The sequence below is a fragment of the Delphinapterus leucas genome, unplaced genomic scaffold (genome assembly GCF_059928025.1).
Source record: "Delphinapterus leucas isolate spDelLeu-1000000601 "Yukka" unplaced genomic scaffold, BTC_Dleu_Yukka2 spDelLeu_asBTCV2_sq25, whole genome shotgun sequence".
NCBI lineage: Eukaryota > Metazoa > Chordata > Mammalia > Artiodactyla > Monodontidae > Delphinapterus > Delphinapterus leucas.
In genome coordinates this window covers 14089330-14113303 of record NW_028322234.1, presented here as the reverse complement: position 1 = coordinate 14113303, position 23974 = coordinate 14089330, and the positions used below count along the sequence as shown (strand labels likewise).

Below are 23974 nucleotides of genomic sequence, written 5' to 3'. Positions count from 1 at the left end.
TAGTTAGGCAGGTGGACAGAGCCAACACGGATCTGGAGTGAAGTCTGGACAGGGGCTTGGCCCTATTTCTAGATAGACAGGTGGGTGAGGCCACACAGACCAGTGGGTGGAGCCTAGATGGAGAGGCGGGGCAGAGCCAGCATGGATGCGTGGGAGGAGCCAAGAACGACAGGTGGCAGGACCTGTAAGGATCACGTGGGTGAGGTAGGCATGGCCAAGTTGGTCACAGAGGAGGAAAAGGGCAGGAATCCTAGATGGACAGCAGGGTGGGGGCCCAGAAGGTGGGAGGGGATCAGGCAGAGAGCTGGTGGGGACTTAAGGAGGAGCCCGACAGGGGCACCTGACCCAGCTGCTTCCAGGTACGCCTTCCTGCTCGACAAAGCTCTGCTCATCTGTAAGCGCCGAGGAGACACCTACGACCTCAAGGACTTTGTGAACCTGCACAGCTTCCAGGTTAGAGATGACTCCTCCGGAGAGCGGGACAACAAGAAGGTGAGGCTTGGAGGCTGTAACTGGGGAACCTCAGTGCTGGGGAGCCTCAATGCCGCTTGAGCTCTCCACTTGGCCTTTGGAATGCCAGTGCGTGTGTTGTGTGATTTTAGATTTGTGAATGTGTATTTGCTTCTCCTGGGCAGCCCTTTGCAATGTTAACCCATGCATGGCTCTCCTGGGAGCAGACAGGCTGTAGTTGGCTTGACCCTTTTCTCCCCACAGTGGTAGGGTCAATGGGCGTGTGGTCCCACCCTCTTCCGAGCAGGTGCCTTCATTTTCAACCCTGCTTCCCTGCAGTGGACTCACATGTTCCTCCTGATTGAGGACCAAGGTGCTCAGGGCTATGAGCTGTTCTTCAAGACACGAGAACTGAAGAAGAAGTGGTTGGAGCAGTTCGAGATGGCCATGTAAGACACCCTCCTCCTCCATCTTTCTATCCCCAGAGGACTGTAGCATTTGGGTGCAGGATCTGGGAGGCAATTCTGTGCTGTCGTCTCATCTCTGCCATGGGACCACTCTGAATCTCAGTTTCCTCATCTGGGAAATGAGAGGGACAGTCTTTGAAGGCTGTGTGCATCACCAGAATGCCAAGTCTTCGTAAGCTTCAGTCACCAGCCTGAAAATCCTTCCTCCTCCTTCTTTTTCTTGAGGTGAAATTCACATAACAAAAACTTAGACTTTTTTTTTTTTGGCTGTGCTGCGCGGCTGGTGGGATCTTAGTTCCCCCACAGGGATCGAACCCAGGCCCTTGGCAGTGAAAGCACGGACTCCTAACCACTGGACCAGCAGAGAGTTCCCCAAACATAGCCATTTTATTTTATTTATTATTTTTTAGCCATTTTAAAGTGTACATTTCAATGGCATTTAGTACATTCACAATGTGCGACCATCACCTCTATCCAGTTCCAGAACATTTTCATCCACCCCAAAGGAGACCCTGCAACCATTAAGTGATCACTCCCCATTTCCCTTGCTCCCAGCCCCTGGCAACCACTAATCCGCTTTCTGTCTTCACCCATGTTCATTGCAGCACTATTCACAACAGCCAAAAGGTGGCAACAATGCAAACGTCCATCAATGGATGGATGGACAAATACAACAGGGCATATCCATGCAATGGAATAGTATTCAGCCATGAAAAAGAATGAAGTCTTCATCCATCCGCACTGCAGCGTGTGTTGGTACTCCATTCCCTTTTATGGCTGAATCCTGTTCCATCCATGTTCCGTTCCCTCACCAGCTCCAACATCTACCCCGAGAACGCCACTGCCAATGGGCATGACTTTCAGATGTTTTCCTTTGAGGACACCACGTCCTGCAAGGCTTGCCAGATGCTGCTGAGGTGGGAGTCTGGGAGGATGGACCTGGGTCCTGGGCTGGGTTGGCTCTTCCTCTTTGGCTGTCATGGCCCTGAGTTGGGAGGGGGGAGGCCCTCCTTTGACCTTTAGCTTCTCCATCTCTGTCCTGCTCTAAAAAGAACACAAAGGGGCCCTTTATGTTGTTGGTAAAACGATTGGCTGTGTTCATTCAACATCACTGACTCTCTTCTTTATCTTCTCCCTGCATCCCAGAGGCACTTTCTATCAGGGCTACCGTTGCCAGCGGTGCCGTGCACCTGCACACAAGGAGTGTCTGGGGAGGGTCCCTCCATGTGGTCGACACGGGCAAGGTACCAGGAGACTGAAGTTGGGAGGTGGGCTTGCTTCTGCATGGAGGGTGGGGGGTTCCCATTCTAACTAGTATTTCCTTTACCCTCTTATAGATTTTGCAGGAACTATGAAGAAGGTAAGACCCCCATGCTCCTTTCTGTGCGTGGAAAATCAGGGGGGTGGGTAGGGAAGGCAGGACCCGGGAGCCCTTGGCAATGGGCATGGCTCTTTGCTGGGTGCTCAGATAAGAGCTGAGGAGCCCTCAGGCTGGGCACAGGTAGCGATACTTGCTGTCTTGGTCTCTTCCTCCAGGATAAGCCACATCGGCGGGCTCAAGACAAAAAGAGGAATGAGCTGGGTGAGTCAGAAGGGGGCGCTGTGGGGGCAGAAATAAATCTAATCTGCCTCAGTGATGCTGGCCCAGGGGCAGATCTCAACAATTATATTAATGACCACATAATGCCCTGCTTATAAAGCATTTGTTCCAGTCCTAGAAACCCCAAAGGAATTTGTAAATAATGAACTCAAATTCTTTACTAGCTTTGCTCAAACACTGTGAAGGGGATGCACGGAACACAGAAATCCTTGTTAAGATGCTCTTTCTCTCCCATTCACATTTTAATGTATATACGTACTTTTTAAACTGAAGTATAGTTGATTTACAATGATTCAGGTGTACAGCAAAGTGATTCATTTATATATCTATATATATATATCTATATATATCTATATATATTCAGATTCTTTTCCATTATAGTTTATTACTATATTGATCCAGTAATATAAGATATTGAATATAGGTCCCTGTGCTATACAGTAGGTTCTTGTTGTTTATTTTATATATAGTAGTGTGTATCCATTAACCCCAAATTCCCAATTTATCCCTCCACCCCCTCCCATTCACTTTTATTATTCACTGCCCCCCGCCCCCCCCCCTTTTTTTTCTCACTGACAAACTCCATCTGTAGTCTTAGCTGGCTGGGCATACCTCATCCCTTCTCGTACTGATTCTGTATCACAAAATCTTATCATAATGGAGTAGTTTCAGCAAAGTGTAGTCCAACTGGATTGTTGCAGGGGATGCAGAGTTTGGCCAAGCCAGCATTCTTTTCATCCCAATGGCAGTGGGGAAAGGCTGGATTTTGGTATATATTAATGATGTTTGTGGGATCACAGTCGTGATGGGTGATTTTTATTCAGCATCTACTGTATATATTGTCTGGGGCAAATGGTGACTAAAAACAGTGTGCTTCCTGTCCTTCCAAAGCTCCCAGGCTGGTAGCAGGAGACAGACTTTGGCTAAGTCATTGCAGTTGAGGTGCGCGAAGTAGAGGGTTTTCCAGAACATTCAACCGGGGGACCTGATGAATCTGAGCCTTCGGGGAAGGCTTCTCAGTGGAGGTGGCATTAAAGTGGACACTTGAGGGATAAGGAGTAGTCAGACTGACGAGGAGGCAGGAGTGTTCCAGGCAGAGGGAACAGCATGTGCGAAGGCTAGGAAGCAGGACGGCAAGGCATTGTTAAAGAACTTGGTGTGGCCAAGAAAAATAAACTCTTTGCTCACAGTCGTACAGAATCAGTGTAAAGATTCAGTTTCAGGTCGATCTATCTATCATCTATCTATCTATCTATCTATCTATCTATCTATCTATCCTGATACATAGATATCTAGCTGTAGTTCTATATCTACAGCTAGATATAGATACATCAGTCTTATTTGTAATAGTCAAAAATTAGAAACAACTCAAATGTCCTCAACAGGAGGAAATATATATGAGTATATGTGAGTCTCTCTCTCTCTCTATATATATATAGTTAAACATAGCCAATACATATATGTTCGTATATATGTACACATATATACACTTGCTCATATCCATTATATATATATATATAATTTTCTATTGAGATGGAAATATTTCTGTGTTTTGTTTTTTTGAAATATTTCTATTGAGATAGAAAATACATACCATAAGGTGTATAAAATGAATAAATCTTAAATGTATGGCTCACTGAATTTCCACCCATGTAACCACCATTCAGATTAATGTATAGAACATTTCCATCATCGCAGAAAGTTTTACTGGATGGTGTGGGTCATACTCACTGCTATAGTCCATCCTGCCTCCCAGAGGGAACCACTGTCTGACCTCTGTCATCATAGATTAGTTTTGCCTGCCCTTGAACTTCATCCATATGAACTTGTACAGCATGGACTCAGTTACTGCATATGAGGCGGTTGCCTGAAGCAGTCATTTGTTCTTTTTCGCTGCTTATTGTATTTTGTGCTGTGTTTATCCATCTTCTTGAGGACATTGGGTTTGTTGCCAATTTTTCTGGCTCTTGTGAAGAGAGCTGCTGTAAACATTCTTGGCTATGACTCTTTGGGACCTATGTTTTCATTTCTCTTGGTGATACATCAGGAGTGGAATTAGCTTTAGTGGATACAGCCAAATAGTTTTCCAAAGTGGATTCCTACGGCCATGTAGGAATGGGCTATGGGGTGGTGGCCACCCTCCCTGTTTTTGCCAAAAAAAATTATTCAAAATATTTTCATATTAAAAACTTATTCAAGCAAAAAAAAATAGAATACAGAAATCCAGGTGACTTCCAGTTGCTCCATCCACATCCTTGCCGCCACTTGATATTGCTATTGTCTGTCTTTTTAATTTTCGCCATCTTGGTGAGTGGTGAGACTCAGGTTTCAAAGTCCCGGACTACCAGCCGTTCTGTATCACCACCTCCCCTCCCCTCCAGGCCTGCCCAAGATGGAGGTGTGCCAGGAGTACTATGGGCTGCCTCCACCCCCTGGAGCCATTGGACCTTTTCTACGCCTCAGCCCTGGAGACATTGTGGAACTCACCAAGGCCGAAGCCGAACAGAACTGGTGGGAGGTACAGGCTGGGGCTGTGGGAGTGATGGAGAAGGACCTGAGCTTGGGGTCAGGGTGTAGGTGACCTTGGGAATGGGATCATGGCACAACTGGACATGGCTGCTCTGGGGAGAGTGATGTCTATGGGGATTTCTGGGGCTGGCCTGGCCCTTCTGAGCTGGTGGTCTTCCCAGGAAGTTGATACTGATTGACACCTCTCTGGGCATCCAGGCCATGGAGAGATAGATGGCCAAGCAGAGTGGCCGTTGGGTGAAAGATGGACACACACACACACATGTTGGATGCCTGTAACTTCTCTGTCCGTCTTTCCCTCCCATCTTCTTAGGGCAGGAATACGTCTACCAATGAAGTTGGCTGGTTTCCCTGTAACAGGGTCAAGCCCTACGTGCATGTGAGTGTCTCAAGTCTGGTTGGAGAGAGGGCAGGGGAGTTCAGAGAGGGTCCCACGACCCTCTGCAGCATTGGGGAGACGCTCCTGAGATCAGGAGGGGGCCGCCCATCATGGCAGGTCACTCCCTACCTCAATGACTGAGCCCAGAGAGGGGGCCACCCTGGGAAAGATGACCAGTCGTTTTCTCTTTGTTTTTTCTTGTGTGAAGATCCTCTCCATCATCAGGAGAAGAAGCAGGGGTCTAGAAGTTTGGCCAACCCCTGCCTTCCTTCTGGGGCACTGAATAGAGTCCTCTACAGGGTCACTCCCCACCCCGTGCCTCCTTGCCCAGCTTTTGGGAACAGACCTGCCCACAACTCTGCCCGGCCCCTGTCCTTCTTCACCTGTTCCCCGCTCCCCTGATTCCCTCATCTTTCTTTAAAAAAATTAATTTATTTATTATTTCTTTTTGGCTGCGTTGGGTGTTCATTGCTGCCCGCAGGCTTTCTCTAGTTGCGGCGAGCGGGGGCTACTCTTCATTGTGGCGCGCGGGCTTCTCATTGTGGTGGCTTCTCTTGTTGCGGAGCACGGTCTCTAGGCGCACGGGCTTCAGTAATTGTGGCACGAGGGCTTCAGTAGTTGTGGCTCACGGGCTCTAGAAGTGCAGGCTCAGTAGTTGTGGCTCACAGGCTTAGTTGCTCTGCAGTATGTGGGATCTTCCTGGATCAGGGCTCGAACCCGTGTCCCTGCATTGGCAGGAAGGTTCTTAACCACTGTGCCACCAGGGAAGCCCCTGATTCCCTCTTCCTGATGATGACTTAAGATCTTCCCCACTCTTCCCAAATCTTATCCTCCCTCATGACCCTGCTTCACAGACCTCATAGGAGCCTGCAGAGGGAAAGTCCCGTTTTTATCCCTTTCATTTTATGTAATTTCAGACTTCCAGAAAAGTCCTGAGAATAATGCAAAGAACTTCCATACATCCTTTACTCAGATTCACTACCTGTTAACATTTTGTCCCATTTGCTCTATCATCTTTCTCTGCACAATTTATTTATTTAAAAATGTCTATTATTTATTTTTCCTGAGATACTTCAAAGTAAGTTTACAGACGTATTTCTCCTTCATCTCTGAATATCTCCCAAGAACAGGAACCTTCTCTTGTATAATCATAGCATGATTTTTAAAGACATGAAATTCAACAAGGACATTATACTATTATATAAATTATTATATTTAATATAAATCATTATATATTATGTAATCCAGAGTATATGTTTATACTTTTCCCAAAAATATCTTTGAGTTTTTTTTTTTTTGGCTTGGGGTCATTTCTCCACTGTGGAGTTACATTATGAATTTCCAACTCCATCCTTTCCTGCGAAGTTATTAGCAGATATTCTATTGTAAAGAAGAACTGTCTCTTCTAATCTATATATCTAGGTATTATATAAGTATGCATCTATGTACCTATCAATCATCTTTGTATCTATGTATCTGTCAATCATCTGTGTACCTATGTATCTATCAGTCATCTATCTATGTATCTATCTGTGTATCCATCTGTATCTGTGTATCTAGCAATCATCTATGTATCTATCTAATAATCATTTATGTATTTATCTGTGTATCTGTGTATCAGTCAATCATCTACGTTATGTATCCATCTGTGTATCTATCAATCATCTATGTATCTATCTAATAATCATCTTTGTATTTATCTGTGTATCTATGTACCTATCAATCAATCTTCTATGTGTCTATCTATGTATCTGTGTGTCATCTATCTCAGGAAATGTTCCTGGATTTTTATTTTTAAATTGTCCCACCCTTGACCAATGGGAGCCCCTTCAGGCTGGCTCTTCTGTCCTTTCGACATGTCCCCATCATTTTTTGAGCCCTTCCTTACTTTCTAGCACAAGAGCAGACTTCTCTTGTACTTTTTCTGCCCCAATCTTGGAATCAACCATTTTCCCAAGGAGCCTGGGTCCTTTCATTGGAACGTGGCATTCGGAAGCCAAGATCTGAACGTCTCTCCAATTTCTGCCTACAAATGTAGCTGCCTCTTTAAAGCTGATTCATTTGAGGGTGGACCGATTTCTCCCCCTGGATTCTGGGACTGTATTTCCACTGAAGCGCACAGTGCCCGGCACATAACAGGCCCCCAATAAATGATAGTGGAAAAAATGAATGAATGAATGAATGAATGTAGTGCCCTGAAGCCTGTTGCGTGCTGGACTCTTTGCCCTGAGTCTTGGTCTTTGTGTCCCCAGGGTCCCCCTCAGGACCTGTCTCTTCATCTCTGGTAAGTAGAACCACTTTTTAAATTTTCACTTGGGGTGCTTTGGGGTGGATGCCTGGGCTGGGCATTGGGGTGGGGATGGGGGCTACCAACCAATCAGTTATCCATTCTTCAAACCTTGGTCATTAACTGCTGGCTCCAGCCCTATGCTGGGGGGTGCTGAGGAGAGAACAAACAAAAGAAGTTCCCTGACTTTGGGACATTATGTTCTCACCGGAAGGAAAATGATGGTGATGATATGATGGCAGTTCCCTCTCCCCATCCCCACCCCCACCCCTTTTTTTTAAGCACCTACTACTGATAGAGCAGTGAGGGATGGAGGTTTTCAGTGTTGCTTTGGAGCCCACTGACCTGGGTTCAGATCCTGACTCCAATATTATCCAGTCCTGTGACCTTTGGCCAGTAACTCAACTTCTCTGTGCTTCAGCTTTCCTCTCTGGAAAATAGATTAATAATGTCTGCTTCATAAGGCTGTTAGGCGGTTTCCATGAGCCTATGAAGTGCTTAGCTCTGCTCCTGGCACACAAAAAGCACTTTGTTATCTGTTATTATTGGCACTCGTTGTTACGACTGCATTTCACGCATTCTAAAATACACATTTTTCTCCCCCACGTCTTAACATCTCTGGCATTGGAACGGCTCTTACAATGAGTGGTGTCTGGGTCTTCTGCTTAATTTTACGGGTAGTTAATTTTTATTTCGTAATTGCCCACGAAACCACAGTGAATTTTACAATCATTGGCATCTTAGACTCGGACATGCTATTGTACTGTTTTTATGACCGTGTGTCAGCACTTCAAGGACACATTCAATTCCGGTAGTAACACTTTGAAGTACGTGTTATTCTTACTCTCTTTCTGCAAAGGAGGAAACCGAGGCTCAGAGAGGACAAGTGATTTGTTCAGTATCACAAAGTGAGGAAGTGAAGGAGGTCGGATTCGAACCCAAGCTTGGCTGACTCCAAAGCCTGACCTTATTACACAAAGGGCATGATAACACACCCGTGTCGTGAATGCCTACCATGTATGAGGTGCACCAACTGCATTATGGCCGTTTGTCAAAAATGTCCCTCTGTGATGGGCAGTTTTATCTCCTCTTTTCAGAAAAGGAAATTGGGGCTCAAAGTAGCAAACTCAGTTCCCGAGGTCACAGAGCAGCTAGGTGGCAGAGCCAGGATTTAAACCGTGGTCACCTGAGGCTGTGCTCACTCTGCCCCTGCCCTGCCAGATGTTGTCACCAGACCACCAGGGCCGGAACTGGATTGAGGAGAGTGAGACCCTGACTTTGGGTGCAACATTTAAGGGGGTGCGAAAAAACTCAGGCATCGAGATCCATACTATTTTAATGCAGTATTTTAAAAAATCGGAAGGCAAAAAAATCTGCGATGAGCAAGATACCAAAACTGTAAATAAAGACACAGGATATGATAGGGCTGGGAGTAGGGAAAGGTGAATTGTGGTGAATCGGGCAACTGCGGAGTCAGATCTTGTCCTTATTTAAAATTTTGACATTTTGCTCACCACAGATTTTTTTGGAACTTATTTTTAAAATTGAGGTGAAATTTACATGACATAAAATTAACCAAAGTGGCATTTATGTTAATATTTAAGTTTATATTACATATTCACATTTATAGATCATATAATTATGTATTATATAAAAGTAATGCATATTATGCTATATATTTATATTTATAGCATATATTTGTATTCATATTTATATATTATCTATATTATATATTGTGTATAATTAACATACATTATTTATGTTATATTCACACTTATATAGTCCTATTCACATTTACATGTTATCTGTAATTATATAGTATATAATTAATATATATTTTTACATATTTACATTTATAGCATAAACATATTTGTATTTATATATAATAAATAATTCATATTTTATATGATAAATGTATTGTCTATAGTTCATATACATTATTTATGTTATATATTTAAATTTATGACACAAATGTATGCATAGTCCCACATATATTATCTATAATTATATAGTATATGATTAATATATATATGTTATGCATTTACATTTATAGCATAAACACATTCATATTCATATTTATATATTATTTATAATTGTGTTATCTATAGTTATATTTTTTATGTTTATATTTAAATTTATGCCATAAATATATTCATGTCCACACTGATATATCACATATAATTATATATTATCTATAATTAATATATGTTATGTATGTTATATATTTACATTTACAGCATAAAATAGTCATAGTCACACCTTTATTTATTTTCACGTCTCTTGGGCTGGCCAAAAAATTCGTTCAGGTTTTCCCGTATGGAAAGGCCCGAACGAACTTTTTGGCCAGCCCGATATATTTAATGGCATTGAGTACATTCACAATGGTGCGCAAGCAGCACCTCTATCTAGCTCCAAAACATTCTCATCACCCCCCAAAAAGAAACCCCGTCACCTTAACAATCACCCCCATCCCCTTCCCCCAGCCCTTGACCATCACTAATGTACGTTCTGTCTCTATGGGCTTGCCTGTTCTCGATGTGTCATATACATGGAATCATACGGTACGTGCCCTTATGTGACTGGCTTCTCTCAGCATCATGTTTCCAAGGTTCATCCACATTGTGGAATATTTCAGTACTTCATTCCTTTTACGGATGTTTTTGCACTTTAAAAATACTGCATTAAAATACTACTTATTTTACTTGTTATTATTTATCTTGATGTCTGAGTTTTGGGGCTTGCCCTTTAAATTTTGTACCTAAGGCTATCTTTCACTCTCCTCACCCTATTTCCGTCCTGGTGACCACAGAGATGGACAGACAGTGGACACTCAGTAAATACCTGTCCAGGCATGCCAAATTCCAAGTAAAAGAAAGAAAACCCAACAACTGTTTTTCTATACTCACAGTCTCAGCAATTCTAAAACCAAATGTGTGGGATTTTCTTCCTACATCAAACGATTCTCCAGTTCTCCAGACACCAGCTTGGGTGTCCTACAATTCAATTCAATTCTGACACTGTTTGTCTGGAGTTAGCATCAGATCCCACAGGTTAAGGGCTTAGTCCCACGAGACAATCCCCCACTTCAGATGCCAATCACAAGCTCAGGCCACCCCTACTTCTGACCCATCGGCTATAAATGGGGGGTTCCCACAACCCCCTCCTTGGGTTTGGTAATTTGCTAACACAAACTCACAGAACTTGGAGAAACAGTTTCCATACTAGATTACCAGTTTATTATAAAAGGATTCAACTCAGGAACAGTCAGATGGAAGAGATGCACAGGGCAAGGTATGGGGAAAGGGGGCGGAGCTTCCACGCCCTCTCTGGGCTTGCACCCTCCCCGTACCTCCCTGTGTTCACCAACCTGGAGTCTCTCCAAAACCATTTGGTTGGGGTTTGGTTGAGGCATCATTACGTAGGCAAGATTGGTTAAATCACTGGCCATTAGTGAACTCAACCTCCAGCCCCTCTTCTCTCCCCATATGTAGGGGTGGGGTTGTTTCTTCCGGCCACCAGCCCCCATCCTGAGGCTATCAAAGAGCCTCCAGTCATCTCATTAGCATACAAAAAGACACGTAATCACTTCGGAGATTCCGAAGCTTTTAGGAGTTACGTGCCAGGAAAGGATGGGGGGCACAGAAACCAAATATATATTTCTTATTGTGTCACACTGAGACACAGTCACACCCAAAGGACCGAGTTGTCTCCTGCAATCCAGGGGTGAAACCTTGGGTGTGACTTACAGATATCTAATGGCCACTGCCACTTCGGGACTCTGGCCAATGCCTCCCCCAAGGTTTATAGTGTCTAAGGGCGCTGCTAGACCCAGGCTGTCATTCACTTAAAAAGAAATCACAGGGGTTGGGGGGAAAAGCAGCCTCAATAGGGCAACATAGGGGCTGTGTGGACCTTTCTCCTTGGTGTATCTCGACAGGTACGCGGGCCCCATGGAGCGAGCCGCGGCAGAAAGCATCCTCACCAACCGCTCGGACGGGACGTTTTTGGTGCGACAGAGGGTGAAAGATGCTGCAGAATTTGCCATCAGCATTAAGTAATTCCTCCTTTCCTGACCTGTCTCCCCTTGTGACCTGGGCACTGCAGGTGCTTGGGAAGAAGAAAGATGTACAGTCACGACAGTTATCTTTTATTGAGCTCCTGCAGGGTCCTAGGTGTTTTTAATCTTTCTGATTTCTTTTACTCGACTGGCAACCCACAGGAAAGAGATAACGCTTCTTAAGCGAGGCTCCAGGAGGTATTTAGCATACTCTAGGAAGAGGCAGAAATGCAGTCTGGACCCAAGTCTTGCAGACCCTGGCTTTCCTGCCTTGCTGTTTGTTGGGTGCACCTTCTTGCTTGTGGTGACTTGTTTCCTTGTTGGTTTTGTCATTGGGTCTTGTGATTTTAAGTGGGGCTTTCCCTGTGGGTATCTTTGCTGCCTGGGTCCCCAGAGATTTTGCATTTGCTTCTGTTGGGAATCACCAACAAGTTCATTTCTTTTTCAGGTTAAAATATTTTTGGTTAATTCCTTAGTTTCCCGGACTACACAGGTGGTTTAAGAATAAATACTAAACCCATAAGAGGGTAGGACTGAGGTTATGAATTCTCAAGGGTGACTTTTCTGTTTTGGGTCTGAGACAAGCTTTCACATGGTCCCTGCTGTGCTCATGGGTGGGCTTTTCTAGACCACCTCTTTTCCTGAGGATGTAGCTTTCTGACAGTCCACCCTTATGGGTGTGGGTGGGTCTCAGTGCCAACTCTCTACCCAACAGGGATCCAGTAACTCATCTCATGTTTCTATGTGATTAAGACATATGCTCCTCGGGAATTTCTTGGCTGTCCAGTGGTTAGGACTCTGTGCTTCTCTTGCTGGGGGCCAGGGTTCGATCCCTGGTTGGGGAACTAAGATCCCCAAGCTGCATAGCGTGGCCAAAAAAAAAAAATATATATATACTTTAAAGTTTCATCCTCATTTTTGGCCTCTGGTGATTTCCCTTACTTTTTTGAGAGCTCAGCATTTTTTTCACGGCATTTCTAGGGGTTTTTTGAGTAGGAGATTTTTTTGGTTATCTAGTTCTTCATATTGGCAGAACCAGTTCTGCCAATTCATGCCTCTTCCTTACTAGTCTGTGGTCCGCCATATTGGTGGAAATGGATCCCTTCTCGCACATCCTTTAGATTCTATGGTCATTCATATTAGTGGAAGTGGAGATTTCATCCTATCTACTCTACAACAGTGCTTTCTTTATAAGGTATTTTTGACTTCTCAACAACCCCGTGGGTCAAGGAAGATGATTCCTGTTATATGGAGCAAGAAATTAAGGTTTAGAGAAGCAATGGCTCCAGGGAAGGGATCCTGTTGGGCTCCAGTGGTCACCCCCTCCCTGAAGTAGCCAAGAACGCTTCTTCCATGGTTGGGGGTGTGTAGCATGAGGCTGAGACTCGACAGGAGATGGGACTGAATTCCCAGGCTCAGGACCCAGTGACCGTCTTGCTCTCTTTCCCTGCTTCCAGGTATAATGTTGAGGTCAAGCATATTAAAATCATGACAGCAGAAGGACTGTACCGGATTACAGAGAAGAAGGCTTTCCGGGGGCTTATGGTAAGGGCCAATGTATCCCTAAACCCAGCCTTCCAGAATCTAGGTAGGACCCTCTCTGAAGCTCCAACTTGGGACCCCCTTTCCTACATTCAGAACAGCCCCTCCAAGAGGCACGATGGAGCAACTGGCTTTAAACTCATTTCCCTAATCATCGACACGGAGAAGAATCATAACAACAAAAACAACAGTAGCATCAGTGAACATTCACAAAGCACTTACCGAGTGCCAAACCTGTTATAGATAGGACTGCACTTCATCCGCTCAGCCCGCTCTCTGAGTTCCCGTTTCGCACATGCAGGAAACTGAGATTTAGTCCTCATCTGGTATCACCGAATAGCAGAGCCCCTATTTTTGCCGGATGTCAAGATTTAGCTCTGCCTAATCTGCTTAATGACCATTTCACAGAGAATCCAAATGCTTTTCCAGTGTTTTTGCTTCTGTTTGGTGCCCTATAATTTTGGGCTGTCTTTTAGACATCTTAAGCCCGTTGGTTTAAGGCACATGGATCCTACCCATGGTCGGCGAATGCTTGAGGGTCCTCTGAATCCTCTGAAAGAAAATCCAGAAATTTGCATATATTTGCAATTTTGGGGGGGAGGAAGGTATCTCAAATTTCACTTGAGCCTCGAATGGATCTTTGACCGCCCAAAAGGTTAGGGACTGTTCACTCATTCCACAAATCTATTTTGCCCCCAAACTTTTTACTCTGAAAATTTTGCCTGCCCCCATTTTTTATTTCTGAAAAATTACTGAAATGTTGCTGGAATAGTGTCATGAATATTTGTGGACCTTTCACCTGGATTTACTGATGGTTAATATTCTTCCTCTTTTGCTTTCTCTGTCTCCCTCTCTCTCTCTGCGCACACATTCACACATTTATTCTGCACTATTTAGGAGTAATTTGCGGGCATCATGATCCTTCCTATAAGTATTTTAGCACGACTGTCAAAGACATTCTCTTGCCTCACTGCTGTATCATTATCACAGTCAGGAAGTTGAACATTGATACAAAATTATTATAATAATACACAGCCCATTTTTGATGATGTGTGGTTGCACACTGACCAGCACACAGTAGGTACTTAGTAAACAGCATTTATTATTATTACAATTATTTGTAAAAATAGTGCTCTTGACACCCACGGAGGGTTGGTTTTGGTGAGCTGGTCGTCAGGCAAGTTGATTATTTGGTAAATTTATCATGAAATGAACTGGCTGTTAGGAGAACTGTCTTGAGGCAATGTGATTTCTTCACCATAAAATGGTCCTGGCTGACCAGGAAGAGAGTGAGCTCCCCATCGTGGGGAGCATTCAAGGTGTCTTTTGCCAGGGAGGCCAGAAGGAGGACCTGTTTCACATGAGGAGTTGGATGTGGCTCCTTCCAGCTGTGTCCCCATTGTGGGCTGGCCCTCTGAGAGAGCATCTGTCCTGCTGTTTTCTTTGCAGGAGCTTGTAGAATTCTACCAACAGAATTCTCTGAAGGACTGCTTCAAGTCACTGGACACCACCCTGCAGTTCCCATTCAAGGAGCCTGAGAGGAGAGCCATCAGCAAACCACCAGGTAGGCTGTCTCCAGCTGGGGACCTGCTGTGCCAGCTCCTTCCCATTGTGGAGGGAAAGTTTGGGGATGCCGTGGACATTCCTTCCTGTGGGCATAGAAAAGTCCTATCTGTGAAACAGCTTGAGCTAATTCCCACCTCCAGTTTGTCCCTTTGCTCTTGAGAGATTTGCATATCCATTTACTTGGACGAAAGAGTTTACTTTCATATTTGGGAAGATGAAGACACTAGGAACCAGAAGGGTTCTCGCCTACACATTTTAAGCCTTTATTTTTGTATCAATATCAGGCATGAATTAGTATCAATAACCTTCTCCCACAGAAAGGCAAGACCTTTAGTACGCTCTTTCTTTCCTTTTCCTTTGTATCTCTTACCCACCTGGTTTGTTGAAGTTATTTGGAATGTAGGCTACGGTTTGCTATGAATGAAAACAATCATACCTTATATTTTAGGAATTTTTTCTTCACCATTGCATTTCACTTTGCAAATTCAATATCAAGAACTATTCAGACTGTCTATATTTCTTGTTTTCTGTGTTTCCCTTTATTTTTAAAATTTCTTATTCTGATTCGAATTTTATTTTTCTGGAGTGCCTTTTGGAGTACGTTTTTCAGAAAAGTCGCCTGGGTGGTGGAGTTTCTGAATTCTTACATACATGTCCAAAAAATTTTTAAAGAGGGGTTTTAAAATTAATTATTGTTAAAATGTTTACCAATAAAATAACAATTCACCACTTAAAAAGTTATATTTTTGAAAAAGCAACACCAGCATAACATTAAGACACTGAGACCAAAATTATCCCTATTCTCATCACCCAATCAAATAGATGTTCCTATCTGTCTGCAAGTTACTTATTCATCCCGGTGGATATTTGGATGTTCAATCTTAGCATATTTGCAGAAATACTACAAATTAATTTTATAGTCTACAATATCACTTAATATTGTACCTTGGAAAGTTTTTCCCTTTCTTATCTTTCTCCCTCTCTTTTTCAACCCTTGGACTTCTTTAGTATAATTAATATTATCTAGAATGAGAACTTCCACACCTCTCTTCTGTTTCTTTCACTATGAATATATACGTAACATTTAAAAGATCATAACTGGTATTACTTTCTAAGTTTGGATGCTGGTTGGGCTAGAAGGATGATTCTGGGAAGACAGCTGTGTACACTCAGAACACAGGCCACCCAACACTCAGTGGAAGGAAGCATTGAGGAGCCCTTCTTCATCCTGGTCTATTGGAGCATTGTCCTCCCACTGCCCCCAGACGGTAGGTGTGTGTCTGCTCCAGGGCCCTTTCCCACTTCTGCTCTCTCCCACACAGCAGGGAGCACCAAGTATTTTGGCACAGCCAAAGCCCGCTATGACTTCTGCGCCCGGGACCGATCAGAGCTGTCCCTCAAAGAGGGTGACATCATCAAGATCCTTAACAAGAAGGGGCAGCAGGGCTGGTGGCGAGGGGAGATCTATGGCCGGGTGAGTTGGGGCGGAGTTTGGCAGCCCCAGGGAAAGGGTGTGGGGTGAGCTGGCTCTAGTGAAGCTCTACGGGATGATGGAGTGGAGTGAGTGGGCAGGGGCTCGTGTGAAGGGCTTCCCTGGTAGGAAGGGATGAAGGGACAGATTTCATTTATGCGCCTTGCATTTATTTATCGAGCACCTACTATGTGTTGGGCATTTAGCTGGGTGCCAAGGAGACAAAAATGAGCACAGTAGAATCACTGCCCTCCTGAAACTCATAGTTTGGTGAGAAGCACAGACCTGTAACCATGCAGTTACAACAGTGAGTGGTTGAGATTGAGATGGGGAATCATAAGGCACCTTGGGAGCCCCCAAGGAACCCCCAGCTCATCCTGGGAGCAGGTCAGGGCGCCTTCTGAGAGACGAAGCTGATCACTGAGGGATGAGTTAAGTCAGCCAAGTCATGGGTGGTGGGAGGTGTGGGAAAGTATTCCAGAGGAACCAGCACGTGCAAAGGCCCTGGGGTGAGAGGGTGATTGGCATGTTTGGGGAACACGAGGGGAGGGATTTTTCTATCTTGTTCACTGCAGTATCACCAGTGCCTGCAACACTGATTGTCACATAGTATGTCAATCAATATTTATTGAATGCATGAAAAGGCAGAGCTGAGACCAACCGCTTTTGCCTTTTGTGCTCTTTTGTCTGCCTGAATTTGGACTTTCAGGAGGGAACTTAAATTTTCTCAAAAAAGTTTCTGCCTGGCTCTTATTTTTGTCTCACAAGGCAGAAAGTATTCTTTATTCCATCTGCTGATGAATTCCTAGCCTCTAGAATACTGCCTTGCTTGTATTGGTTTCTCAAGAAATATTTGTTGAATGCAGGTAAAGACACTGGTTAGAAGCTTCAATTCTACCAGAGGGAAACATGTGGAAAGTGACCTAGATAATTGCTTAGGTGGACAGCTTTAGGAACTTTGGAGGGTAAATTTAGTGCGTGGTAGAGAACAGTTAGGGCTTGAGGAGGGATTTTGGGATGTTTAGGAAGGTTTGGGCTGTAAAGAATTCATCCATCCATCCATTCATCCTTTATTTCATCCATCCATCCTTTATTCCATCCATCCATCATTCCCTCCATCCACCCATCCATCATCCATCATTTCATCCATCCATCTATCCATCCATCCATCCATCATTCCATCCATCCATCTATCCATCCATCCATCCATCATTCCATCCATCTTTTTTTTAACATCTTTATTGGAGTATAATTGCTTTACAATGGTGTGTTAGTTTCTGCTTTATAACAAAGTGAATCAGTTATACATATACATATATCCCCATATCTCCGCCCTCTTGCATCATCCATCCATATTTTCAACAAATATTTATTAAGTGTCTACTGTGTGCCAGGAACTATTCTAGGCTTTTGGAACTCAGTGATGATAAGACAGACAAAAATCCCTGGCCTGTTGTAGTGAAGGGAGGGGAAACAGACAAGAAGCCCATAAATAAGTAACATATATAATCAATTAGATGGTGAAAAGTGTTATGGAAAAGCAGGAAGTGGGGATAAGGACTGTTGGGGTGGATGGGGTTTGCAATTTTAAATAGGATGGTTAGGAAGCCCTTACTGATAAGGTGACATGTAAGTAAAGGACTGTAGGAGGTGGGAGTGGTCAGCCGAGGGTGTATCTAGGGGAGGTACTTTCTGGGGTAGAAGGTATGGCAGGTGCAAAGGCCCTGAGGTAGGAGGGAACCTTCCTGGTGTGTCGAGGAACAGTGGGAGAACGTGCAGAGGCTGCCCTGACCACTCCCCTGTCTCTTTCCAGGTTGGCTGGTTCCCCTCCAACTATGTGGAAGAGGATTATTCTGAGTACTGCTGAGCTTTGGCACATTGCCAGAGCGATGAGAAACTCTAGGCTCTGAGCCTGGGATGAGCAGGCAGTGGGCCTTGGGGCTGTGAAAGCTCCTGGCGGGCTGAGAGTCCGGGATGGACTGTGGAGGGCTAGCGTCCAGCTGGCAGGCCTCCTGGGATGATGCCCTGCCATGGTTAATTTATAATACACTGATTTCCTCTTGGGTCCCCTTGAGAAGGCAGGGCTCAAGTCAACTGCTTTTAATAAAATGATGAATGGATGGACTTGTGTCAGACCTGGGAAGGGAAAGATGGGAAAGGGCATTGGGACACAGACAAAAGCCCCCTCACTAATTCCTGCTTTCCGGCTCCATCACCTTTCTCTGCCATTTAAAAGAAAACCTGAAATAGGAAATGGGACCCCCACGTGGCAGGAAAGAATTCTATGCTCACAGATTCCAGATCACAAAAATGGAACTCTCATTTTTTTTTTCTGTAATAGGACATAATTACTATTTGGAGCCTCTCCAGTTCTGCTAAGTGGTAAAAACCTTCATCTCAGTTGAATCTGGGTCTCCTGAGTCAATTCTCTCCAAGGTCATGTTTCAACTCCAGGGGCTTTGGCACTGGAGTGTTGCAAAGACTGCTGGTTCTTGGTGGTTATCTTCCATCACTGCCTCCTGCTGAGACGTAATTGCTTCTGTTTCGTCTTTGGTGCCTCTGCATTTTCCACATCCCTCTTGGCTCATGCAGCGCATCTGGCTGTTTCCCCTTAAATGCTGAGTGGAATGACTCTACATCCTGGTTTCCCCGGGACAGTCCTGGCTATTGCCCTAGTGTAGTTATTAACCACGATCCTTTTCATTCTCCAAAGTGTCCTGGTTTGGATGATAAATTATACAGTCACTGTCTTAGGTTGAGCTGCTCCAGAAGCAGAGCCTGAGACAAGGATTTGGGGGTGCAAAATCTATCTGGGAGGTGATCCAAGGAAGCAGCTGGGATGGAGCAAGGGAAGAGAGATGGGAAGGGGAGGGAGACACAGGGAGCACGGATGAGGTGACAGCTTTGGGCAATGGGGGCTCCTCTTTATTCAGGACCTCTGGAAGTCAGTATAGAACAAGCCTTGGAGTTGACAGGCAAGGGAGCTGGGGTATTTATCCACCAACTTCCATTCGTCATGGCTTGAGAGCTGCTCTTATATAGGCAGTACATTCTCTGGTGACCAGAGAACCACAGGCATATTTGGAGCCACTGACCTGTAGGGACCTTGTCAGTACTGGGGCGCTACGGGTGGGATGCTGACAGGGTCTGCACAGTCCTTGGCAGCCATCCCTACTCAATGGATGCTGCCATATGCAGGGTGTGGGGAAACTCCGTAGAGCCTGCTCTATCCTGGGGTCCAGGGGGCTCCAGGGAAACTTTAGTCCTCATCTGGTATCACAGAATGGCAGAGCCCCTATTTTTGTCAGACTTCAAGACTTAGCTCTGCTTAATCTGATTAATGACCATTCCATGGAGAATCCAAATGCCTTTCCAGTGTTTTTGCTTCTGTTTGGTGCCCTGTAATTTGGGGCTATCTTTTAGACATCTTGAACCCATTGGTCAAAGGCACATGGATCCTACCAGTGGTCCGTGGATCCCTGAGGAGCTTTGAATCCTCTGAAAGAAAATCCAGGATTTGCATATATCTGCATTTTTTTGGGAGGACGATGTCTCAGATTTCACTTGATCCTGAAGCTGTTTAGACTGGGGTTGGGCTAATGAGATATAGGGATGCATCTCTGGACCTGTCTCTGAGTTTAACTGTCTTTCCCACCCAGCTCCTCCCGTCCACACTGGGAAACCATGATCTATTTTGTTGCAGAAAAGATTGACTCAGCCTGAATGCTTTTCTGCATCTATAGCCAGACTTTCTTTTTACTTAATAGAATTTATTATTTTAAAAAATGGTGGCAGAACACACATAACATCAAATTTACCATCCTAACCTGTTTTACCTGTACAGTTCAGTAATGGGGTGAATATTATACTGTTGTGCAATCAATCTCCAGAAATTGTCATCTGGCAAAAGGGAAACCGTCCCCATTGAGCGATGAGTTCCCTTTTCCCTCTCCCACTGTCCCCTGGCAACCACTTTGGCCAGACTTTTATCTAGAGCCCTTGAGGGCTTAGATGGTGGGGGCTCAAAACCCAAGAATAAGCATCTTTAATTAGGCTTTTGAAGTTCGAAAGCCAGGAAGGTGCTTCTTTGGTAAATCTCCTGCAGGAATAACTCTTAGGAGGAAAAAAAATGATGGTGGCCAAGGCTGAGGAGGGCCCATGGGCAATATATTAATTTGATGGAAAATAGTTAAGACTTGTGAATATTACTCCACCCCCTGATGATGGAGGCAGCCCCCATGTTGAACATTCAACGTTGCCTGGTACCACGATAGTAAGCTCTTCACAGACGTTATCTAATATAATCTCACAACCAGCTTCGTGTGCAGTTGAGCATCTTGGCCAAGGTTCCAGGAGGATTCTAAGGTCAGCTCTGCCCTTACAAAGTTAGCCGTCACATGTTGGAAAAGTGACTTCACCTTTCTGAACCAGAGAAAGATAAATCACCTGTTTGAGAGCATAGTTAGTTTGTGTCTAAGTGTAAAGACGCCTTCTTCACCTTCTTAACCATTGTTCCAGTAGCTGGTGGGGACCTAATCATTTCCTTGGTTCTCTCCCCAACCCCAGGTAAGCCAGTGCTCAGATGGCACCTGTGCACACCGGGCCAGGTGCAGGATCCAGACTCCAGAGTCTGGTGTGACGTGTGCTCCGTGTTTGAAGGGCTGTGAAACTGGAAACAGGGTGTTGGAGAGGGAATGGAGTTCCAAGGGTCAGGGATTATGGGGAGGGGCTTCTGCCCTCCCCCGCAACTTCCTCCTGAGCCACGCCATGAATTTACCTAAGGTGGCTACCTGGGTTGTCTAATTCAGTGGTGTCAATGAGGTTGAGGTCATGGACTTATTCTTGGAGGTCTTGAATCACTGTCCTCCAGCCCCAGGCTGAACTTTGAACTTGAGTTCTAACCCTGGTCTTGGGGGGTCTTTGGTTGTGTCTTTAAGCCCCAGCACAACACGACCTGTATCAGTCACCTTGAGCTGAGTATTGCTGCTGTAACAAATGACTCCCCTTCCCAACATCTCACAAACAGCTCCTTCACACATTGGCCTCAACTCTGCTGAAGAAGAAGTTTCTGGAAGGAGAAGGTGCTGCAGGAATCACACTGTTGGAGACCTCCAGCCTTGGGATGTGTCAGGATTGTGGCAGAAGGAAAAGAGAGATGGCAGGACCACTCAGTTTTTCCTAATGTTTCTTCTTGGGGATGACAAGAAGACATTTCATTGGCCAGAGCAAGTCGTATGGCCCAGAGCAGCATCAGTAGGGCAGAAAGGTTTACTCCTCTTCCAGGGAGAGGCAGTGAATACTTGGAACAAAACCAGAACCTGCCAGAGAGCCCGTTCTATCATTCATTCATTCATTCATTCATTTACTCACTTCATTTATTTATTTGGCTGTGTTGCATCTTGGTTGCGGCACACGGGATCTTTGTTGCGGAATGCAGGATATTTTGTTGTGGCGCGTGAACTTCTCTCTAGTTGTGGCGCGCGGCTTAGTTGCTCCATGGCATGTGGAGTCTTAGTTCCCCAACTAAGGATCAAACTCACGTCCCCTGCATTGGAAGGGGGATTCTTAACCACTGGACCACCAGGGAAGTCCCCTCACTCACTTTTGTGACACTGGCAGTTATGGGTTGACTGTGTCCCCACAAATTTGTATGTTGAAGTCCTAACCTTCCCAGGACCTCAGAATGTGACTGTATTTGGAGATGGGTTCTTTTTTTTTTTTTGCGTTACGCGGGCCTCTCACTGTCGCAGCCTCTCCCGTTGCGGAGCACAGGCTCCGGACGCGCAGGCCCAGCGGCCATGGCTCACGGGCCCAGCCGCTCCGCGGCATGTGGGATCTTCCCGGACCGGGGCACGAACCCGCGTCCCCTGCATCGGCAGGCGGACTCTCAACCACTGCGCCACCAGGGAAGCCCTGGAGATGGGTTCTTTAAAGAGGTAATTGAGTTAAAATGAGGTCAAGGTCTTTAGGATGGACCCTAATCAAATGTGACTGGTGCCCTAAGAATTGGGATGCACCATCAACAGATGAATGGATAAAGAAGATGTGTGTGTGTGTACATCACACACACACACACACAATGCAATACTGCTCAGCCATAAAAAATAAAATAACGCCATTTGTAGCAACATGGATGGACCTAGAGATCATCATACTAAGTGAAGTAAGTCAGAAAAAGGCATATACTGTATGATATCACTTATATGTGGAATCTAAAAAATTATACAGATGAATTTATTCACAAAACAGAAACAGACTCACAGACATAGAAGACAAACTTATGGTTGCCAAAGGGGAAAGCATGGGGGGCGGGGATGATTTGGGAGTATGGGAGTAACAGATACAAACTACTTTATATAAAATAGATAATCGATGAAGTCCTACTGTAGAGCACAGGGAACTATATTCAATATCCTGTAATAAACCATAATGGAAAAGTATATATATATATGTATAACTGAATCACTTTGCTGTACACCTGAAACTAACAATATTGTAAATCAGTTATACTTCGATTTAAAAAGAAAGAAAAATGGGGGGAATTTCGGGGAATGTGCAAATGAGCATTAACTCTGCTTAGAGGGGGAGGAGAGAGTGAGGGCCTGGAGAAGTGGTTGGACCTGCTTCCTTATGTGCCCCCAGAGGGACCAGGCAGACCTCTGCTGGAGGAGGCCACCTCTTGCTGGCTGGTGGAGGAGGGGCCTCAGGTGTGCCCTGGAGTGGCCTGCTGATGGTTGGAGACTTTGGATCCAGGGAACAGCTGTCACCCGAATATACTGGCAGAGAAAGGAAAAGAACACAGGGCAACCCCATGATGACCTAACTCGGAAGATCTCTGGTGCTGGCTGTCAGTTACATCCGGCTGTCACACGCACACACACACACACACGCGCACACACACACACACACACACACACTGTATTAGCTCGCTCAGTCTGCTGTAACAAAGTACCACAAACTGAGTGGCTTAATTAAACAATAGAAATGTATTGTCTCACAGTTCTGGAGACTGGAAGTCCAAGATCAATGTGTTTTCAGTGGGGCCGTGCTCCCTCTGAAGACGCCAGAAAGAAATCTATTTCAGGCATCTCTGTCTCTTACCTCCTGGGAGCTTTCTTAGCCTGTAGTAGCAAAACTCCAGTGTTTACATGGTGTCCTCCCTGTATGGGTTTGTCTGTGCCCAAATTTCTCCCTCCTAGGGAATTCCCTGGCTGTCCATTGGTTAGGACTTTCAGGGCCGAGGGCTGCGAAGCCACAACAAAACAAAACAAATTTTTCCCTCCTATAAGGACACCAGTTATACTAGATGAAGGGTCCACCTTACTCCAGCATGGCCTCAAATTAACTCTTCACATCTGCCAAGACCCTATTTCTAAAAAAGGTCACATTCTGAGGTTCTGGGGGTTAGGACTCCAACATGTGAATTTGGTTTTTTTTGGGGGGGAGTGCAATTTAACCCATAACACACATGATGGATACAAAGCCCCTTGTGAAGATACACCCACATAACAGGCCAAGCATATGCACAGACTGTCATGAAGAAACACAGCCCCCCAAATACACACAGACGGGCAAATACAGCAAATAGAAACTGGCAAGAAGACTCACAGGTGGTCACAGACAGAC

The 23974-nt window shown here is 44.9% G+C and overlaps 1 protein-coding gene across 2 annotated transcripts in view; it reads left to right on the top strand.

The window, feature by feature from the left end:
• VAV1 (vav guanine nucleotide exchange factor 1) overlaps window positions 1–18468 on the top strand; it is a 51064-nt gene extending 32596 nt beyond the window's left edge. The window contains exons 14-27 of one of the 2 annotated variants that reach the window (XM_022557092.3): window positions 360–492; window positions 790–899; window positions 1733–1834; window positions 2064–2161; window positions 2255–2277; window positions 2454–2499; window positions 4899–5035; window positions 5360–5425; window positions 7678–7709; window positions 11650–11766; window positions 13227–13314; window positions 14761–14875; window positions 16203–16351; window positions 18162–18468. In XM_022557092.3, the coding sequence (XP_022412800.1) occupies window positions 360–492; window positions 790–899; window positions 1733–1834; window positions 2064–2161; window positions 2255–2277; window positions 2454–2499; window positions 4899–5035; window positions 5360–5425; window positions 7678–7709; window positions 11650–11766; window positions 13227–13314; window positions 14761–14875; window positions 16203–16351; window positions 18162–18215 (1270 nt within the window). In that variant the 3' untranslated portion in view covers window positions 18216–18468. Of the gene's footprint in view, window positions 1–359; window positions 493–789; window positions 900–1732; window positions 1835–2063; window positions 2162–2254; window positions 2278–2453; window positions 2500–4898; window positions 5036–5359; window positions 5426–7677; window positions 7710–11649; window positions 11767–13226; window positions 13315–14760; window positions 14876–16199; window positions 16352–18161 lie in introns of both variants that reach the window. The other variant, XM_022557091.3, reaches the window with a different exon arrangement.
• Window positions 18469–23974: the final 5506 nt, after the last annotated feature.